This window comes from Medicago truncatula, chromosome 3 (genome assembly GCF_003473485.1).
Source record: "Medicago truncatula cultivar Jemalong A17 chromosome 3, MtrunA17r5.0-ANR, whole genome shotgun sequence".
Lineage (NCBI taxonomy): Eukaryota > Viridiplantae > Streptophyta > Magnoliopsida > Fabales > Fabaceae > Medicago > Medicago truncatula.
Genome location: NC_053044.1, coordinates 25,186,363 through 25,193,091, shown reverse-complemented (window position 1 = coordinate 25,193,091; position 6,729 = coordinate 25,186,363). Strand labels below are relative to the sequence as shown.

The following is a 6,729-nucleotide window of genomic DNA, read 5'->3' as shown; positions in this document are numbered from 1 at the left end:
GGGTTTTGGAGAAGATGAATGCAAAACCTGCGAATCTGTGAAACGAAAACGAAACTGCAAACTCTCGAATTTGTGACCTGCGATTGCGACTGTGAAACGTTCGACATCAGCGACCATAAGCGCCACATCAGCGACCATGTGTGAGACTTACATTTCTTAATTAATGTTTGACGGAAAGGACATAAACGATGGACGAATCTTAATTAAAGGACCAAAATGAAACTAAAATTAATTAAAGGACCAAAACGAATTTTGGTAATTATTTAAGGGACCAAATATATAATTAAGCCTTGTTTTTACAGTGTAATTTTTTATCTTACTTTGGTACGATTATTTTGTTTATAAAAAAATATAATTACATTATCTTGCCTAAAAAATATTAAAGAATGACCACAAAGTCTTCCTCTTTTTTTCTTTTTCTTTTTTGGATAGAAGCAAAGTCTTCCTCTTTCATGTGGATGCAACGAAAAACGAATTCACTTCATCCAGGGTAACTTTTTTTAAACTCTCTTTGGCCACCTAACCTTAAAACAATCACATAAATATTAGCATGTATCTCTAATGATGCATTTGATCTGCTAAAAAACGAAGGATATGAGAGAACACAACTTAAGTAGTATGGTGTTTGATTTGTAATACAATTTTTGAAACAGGACAAACTGGAGGCAAAGTACCAGGACCTAAACATTTTTATTTTCCTCATTAGACTACATCACAACTTTCAACCATAAAAAAACGTTTATGTCGGCAATAAGTTGAGTCCACAACCTTAAGTGTGAGGTATGAACCAACCTCTACTGGAGTCTTCAAAGCACAAGTCAATGAATGAATGAAAGAGGAAGAGTTTAAAAATAGTGTACAGTGTGTGTATAGACACACATTTGAAACTCTTATATAAGGAAGAGTTTTCTCCTGCAGCATTTTATTATCCATTTGAATTAGTATTCAGCTCCCAGTAGATATGGCATCAGCATATGCAGAATCAAGTCCACTTATATCTTCTGATGGTGTCAAGGCTGCTGTCTCCGAGTTCGGTATGATATTTATTTCTTATTTTTCTTCAGAAACTAACTATGGATTAGTATAAACAAAGTAATGTTTTGGATTGTGTTAGCACGTATGCTTAAGGATGCAAAAAAAAAAAAAATATCGATCATAGTAAGTAATCTTTATGATAAAAGTATAAAGTTTACAAGATAATTCGAAGCTAATCTCCTTAGTTGAAAAGCTTAATTCTTCAAGTTATAAGCTTGCTAGTCATATGTACTTGACTCAGACAAAAGCTTCTATATTTTATAATCACTTTAACAGAACATAATGCATTTTTATGATTGTGTGTTTAAAAATATTGTAGTTAACTATATTTTTCTCCTATGATACAAACTCATGTTGTCACACTGTTATCGCCAAAAGCTAGAGGATTTAACCACAGTTACTATCTACCCCTTCACTTAGCAATACTGAAAGGCGACTGGGAATCTACAGAGGCTTTTCTTGATAACGATCCAAGGGCATTGACAGCGAAGGTTACGGTACATGGCAGGACCGCACTCCATGTAGCAGCAGTAGGAGCTCAATGGAATCTTGTTGAGAAGTTGGTGGAGTATATGCCTGCAAATATGCTAACAGAATTGGATTTTATGGGTTGTACTTGCCTTCACTATGTTGCAATGGGCGAAAGTGTAAATGCTGTGAAAGCATTAGTGGCTAAAAATCCTTCTGTTACACAAGTTACTGATTTTAAAGGATTTACACCACTCATCTATAGTCTTACTTCTACAAGACACAGAGACATGGTTTGGTATCTTTTAATGAATACGACAGATGAGAGACCTGGGTGTCCATTTTCTGGTCCTTCTGCTAGTCAACTTGTTGCTTTGCTCACTGCCTCTGGATTTCACGGTAATTAAAATTATTTGCTGAATGTGTAAATACTGCAACTCTTTTCAGTCCTGATTCATGACATAGAACGAGTTATTAAGTTTATCATGTTAGTATCTTCGAAGCTTTAACTATGAATAGTGTGATAGACACTATTGTTGACAACATTATTCTTGCCAAGAAATATTAGTAGGCATATGCAGCAATTTATTGCTTCAAGGATATCGTGTTACGGTAAGTGGTGCTTATTGGTGAAATTAATAACAACTGCTACTGATCATAGTGATGAACAAGTTGCAGTATAATTCACTCCAGTGCATAAACCAGAAAGGAGTCGAATTCTTGCTAAAGATCTCCGATAGTTAGAATTTCACTAGACTCGATGTAGTTACAATAGAAAGCAAAAGTAACGTACTACTAGGGGTGGAAATGGGCTAGGCCGGGCCGGGCTTTGTAAGGTCTAAGTCTGGCATACTTAAAAAATTATAGGCCTGAGCCTGACCTATTATCTGTCATAGGCTCATTTTCGAGGCATGGTTTGGCCTTTTTAAAGGTCTGATGAAGCCTCAAAGCCTAGTTAAAAGCCTATTTTATGCTAAGGCCTGACAACACATGTAAGCCTACTCTTAAATAAGGCCTAAAGCACACAAATATGTTTGCTACTAAATAATGAATTCTTACGAAGGTCTAATCACACCAATATATCAGCTACTAAATAACCAATCATATGAAGACTTATGTTCATGAAGGAAAAAAAACTTCAAAAATATCAATAATGGAAGATATATTATATATAAAAAGCTTAATAGGCCGGCCTGATTGGCTTAATAGGCTTTTCGCAAGCCTTAGTCTGACCTGTTTAATTAAATAGGTCTTATAAAAAGCTTGAGCCTGGCCTTGTTAATAAACGAGCTGGGCCGAGTTAGGCTTTAAATAGGCTAGGCCGTAGGCCCCTGTCGGACGGCCTGGCCTGTTCCCACCCCTATGTACTACTCCCTAGGTCCTTAATTATAAGCTTCCTTTCAAGCTTATCTAAAAATAAAAACTTCTTTCAAATAAAAATTTCTCTCTACAAATTTCTCTCTATATTATCAGATGCATCTATAAATTTTTTTAAATATACTCTTTATTGAAACTAGATACTACCAATGTTATCAAAATCGAGATTTTGTTTCAGGTCGAAAGAGAAGAGCAAAATCGACAATAGTAAAATCACAACCAAAATTAAAGAATTTTACTCAATTACTTTTATAGAATCGATATAAGAAATCGTAAAACCAGAATCAAAATTGATGGATTTTACAAAAAAAATTAATAATACTAAATATAGTTATAAATAGTATATATAGTCATAAATGACTTAGTAAATAAGAAATCGAAAATCGCTATCAAAATCGATGGATTTTGCATATTTTAGGATTTTACTATGGATTTGAGTCGTTCAAGGTGAAGAAAGTCGTAAAATCTTGAATTTTAGGATTTAAGTCGGGATTTTAAAAATAATAAATACTACTACCTTCTTCCCTAAATATATGACATTTTTGAAAAAAACAAGAGAATTAAGAATGTTTGTTGTTGTTTAATTTTGTTGACAATTGCTTTTGTTTTTCAAGGTTAACCTTTATAAGAGAGAATTAGTTAACTTTTTCATAGAGTATTTATTACATGGACATTGCTTCTTGTATCGTAAACAAAATTCAGGAACCATTTGAGAATGCATTACAACCCTTAAATTCTACGTTTGATTGAATTCGTGGATAGATGAAGGTAAAAAGGGGTCCCACTACAAATACACCCGATGGACATCACTTATGTACCATTAAGGTATCAATGTTATATAACATTGACCAATAAGAGTGCTCTCGTGAGAGAGGCAGTCGCGACATCTAGCTTTATCCTTATATATTATACAGAGAAATATGTAATATTCATGATACAATATTTTTAACAGCTTGATATATGTTTAAACTGCTAAAGTATCCAAAGTTTCAAACATTTATGCATGTAACTATTTATTTCTTCAGAATTATTTTGTTGCTTTAATACCAAGCATATAATAATATTTCTCATATGTTTATATCCTTTTTAAATTTTCCATGCATAGATATCACCATGCATCTTCTGCAGCGCTACCCTGATTTGGCAACAATTTCTGATTCAAACGGAAGCATTATACTCAATGTTCTGTCAAAGTTACCATCACACTTTCCAAGTGGAAACACATATACCAATAATTTCGATTACAAACGTAAGTAATTTTTCTAAGCATAATTCTTTTGTCGAACAAACTGCTTGATTGTAACACTCTTCTTCCTTACTGAGATTTAACATTTCTGAAACTATATCAGTTGCTCCTGTGGAACTTGAATTATCACCTAATCAGCCTTATTGTGGAAATATAACATGGAATGCATTTCAATATTGTTTTGGTATGGTAGCTCATCTCATGGATTCTCTAAACTTTTGTTTCTTTTGAAACATTTTTTTTATACATAACATAGATATTTTCATTTGCAGGTAGTTCCATGAAGCGAGTTAGAGATGCAAAGTTGAGACATCTATCTGCTGTAAGATTGACTGAATTTGTTTTCTCACAAGCTTCAGCCATGAATGACTATCAATTCTACGAATCTTTTGTGAGTGCGGACATTATTTTCAACGCAACATCATCTGGCATAGTTGAAATTTTAAGGATTTGTTTTCAGTTTTTTCCTGATTTGGTTTGGACTCACATTCCAAATGAAGGGTATGTGATTCAAATTGCCATCAAGAATAGACAAGAAAAAGTAATTAGACTTCTATCCAAGATGCCAATCATTTGCAAGCTTTTAGTGTTAGCAATAGATGAATCAAATAACACTACATCGCACCTGGCAGCAAGGTTTTCTTCTAACAATAAATCAACTTTAGGCGCAGCATTTCAAGTTGAAAGAGAGTTACAGTGGTTTCAGGTTTGTTTAATTTAATCTCATAAGTACTTTCTTATTAATTTTTATGTCAATCTAGTATCCATCTTTTAAAATGTTTACACGGTTTAAAAATTTCATTAATTTTTTTTTAGGGTAAAAATTTCATTATTTGTTCATTTAAGTTATAAATTTGCATACATGATCATGTAAAAGTATAATATAAAGAATATTTCACAACTCCAACAACACAAGTAGACCACCGTTCAAAACAGTGACGTCACAATCCTAAATCAAAACTAAAAAGGAACATGTTAATTATGATGAATTGGATATTGTAACAATAATTATATATGTAGTTTAGATGTTATCTTGATGAATTGAAGAAGTAATTTATCTATTTATAAAATGGTCAAGTAAGATAAAGTTTGATTCAAAAACATTGTTAACATAAAGCTATATTTAACTTCATTAACAGGAAGTAGAGAAATTGGACCACCCTCTCCATAAAGACGTTAAGAACAGCGATGGTAAAACAGCCCGGGAAGTGTTCATTGAAGAACATAAACAATTGGTTGAAGAAGGGAATAATTGGGTAAAGGATAGATCAAACGCTTGTATGTTAGTGGCAACTCTTATTGCGACAATCACCTTTGCAGCTGCAATAACTGTACCTGGAGGTAACAACCAGGACAAAGGAATACCAATATTCTTGCTACAAAAAAAATTCGATCTGTTTATTGTATCAGATGTAATAGCCTTCTTTTATTCAATGGGTTCTCTTTTGATGTTTTTACCAAAATCTAATGGACCCAAGACACAAAAAGGATTTGCAAATATATTAACTTTTAGATTAAAGCTCGGTTTGTATTTTTTGCTTTTTGCCTTAGTGGCAACAACGATAGCCTTTACTGCAGCTCTGTCTATGCTTCTAGAGAAGAGATTTAAATTTTCTATAATTTCTATTTCTATATTTGCTTGTATTCCAATTATTTATGCTACCGGTCTTCGATATCCTAATTTGAGGAGAATAAAGCTCTTGTAATCTATACCAGCATTTGTCTGAATCAAGTATCCATATATGAAGCACATTTGAACTTTATTATTTTTCCTATTTTTTAACTTTATATATTGTAGTTTTTTACTCTTCATCTCAAGTTACTCTTAACTTTTGCCAAACATTTTAGCCTTATTTATTTTTATATAATATTTGTTAGTCTATTTTTCTAATTTTTTTTATTAATTATTTAATGTGGGTATGACCGTTTATTTCATGTGAATTAGGAGAAGAGAATAAATTAAGCAGATTTTGGGCTGTTTTTTTTGTTATTCTAATTATACCCTCAAACAAATTTTCTTTTTTTGAAAAAAAAGTTAAATTAGCCCACCCAAATGAGAGAATCGAATCTGAGACCTCGAGGAGGAGCACACTCTCAGGTCCCAAGCCAATACCACCAGCGCAACCCAATTGGGTTCCTTAAACAAATTTTCTTATATAATGTTATATTGTTGGTGTTATTAAAAAGGATAAAAAAAGATTATTATATTTGTTACATTATTGATATTATTGAAGAAGATAGATATGTTTTATTTGAAAGATGAAGAAGATAAATATTGTTTGTTGAGTTTATTACATTTGAAAGTCGCAAATAGCTATATTTATAATTTTAATCTTTATAAAAAAATATATAAAATATCGATTTTCATTTACACGAAAATTTCCATAAAATATTGTTGATAATCTACACGTGTTAGCATACGTGCCTGTCTTTTCGCTATTAATAATAATAATAATAATAATAATAATAATAATAATAATAATAATAATAATATCACCAATGCTAATAATAATAATATTCAGAATTTTTTTCATTTTTATTAATTTTTCCAGAATTTATTTAATTTTTTATGATTTTTTTCATTTTTTTAAAAAAATATCACA

General features: G+C 31.7%; 1 protein-coding gene across 2 annotated transcripts; it reads left to right on the top strand.

Moving 5' to 3' along the window:
- The first annotated feature begins 713 nt into the window (after positions 1-713).
- On the top strand, positions 714-5,853 carry LOC25490704 (uncharacterized). Of its 2 annotated transcripts, none has more exons than XM_013604476.3 (6): positions 714-1,034; positions 1,414-1,902; positions 3,986-4,129; positions 4,230-4,310; positions 4,399-4,832; positions 5,266-5,853. In XM_013604476.3, exons 1-6 carry the CDS (start codon positions 962-964, stop codon positions 5,830-5,832), a joined length of 1,788 nt encoding a protein of 595 aa, XP_013459930.1. In that variant the 5' UTR covers positions 714-961; the 3' UTR covers positions 5,833-5,853. The 2 variants fall into 2 exon arrangements, with proteins under 2 accessions (XP_013459930.1, XP_024634899.1); XM_024779131.2 differs by lacking the exon at positions 5,266-5,853 and having other exon boundaries at positions 4,399-4,517; positions 4,627-4,767.
- The last annotated feature ends 876 nt before the right edge of the window (positions 5,854-6,729 follow it).

Bases quoted from the DNA above. Each gene is read 5' to 3' on its own strand.
- LOC25490704 (XM_013604476.3), top strand. From the start codon at position 962: ATGGCATCAGCATATGCAGAATCAAGTCCACTTATATCTTCTGATGGT. The intron at 1,903-3,985 runs GTAATTAAAATT...TTCCATGCATAG, and splicing joins CACTGCCTCTGGATTTCACG to ATATCACCATGCATCTTCTG. The intron at 4,130-4,229 runs GTAAGTAATTTT...AAACTATATCAG, and splicing joins CAATAATTTCGATTACAAAC to TTGCTCCTGTGGAACTTGAA.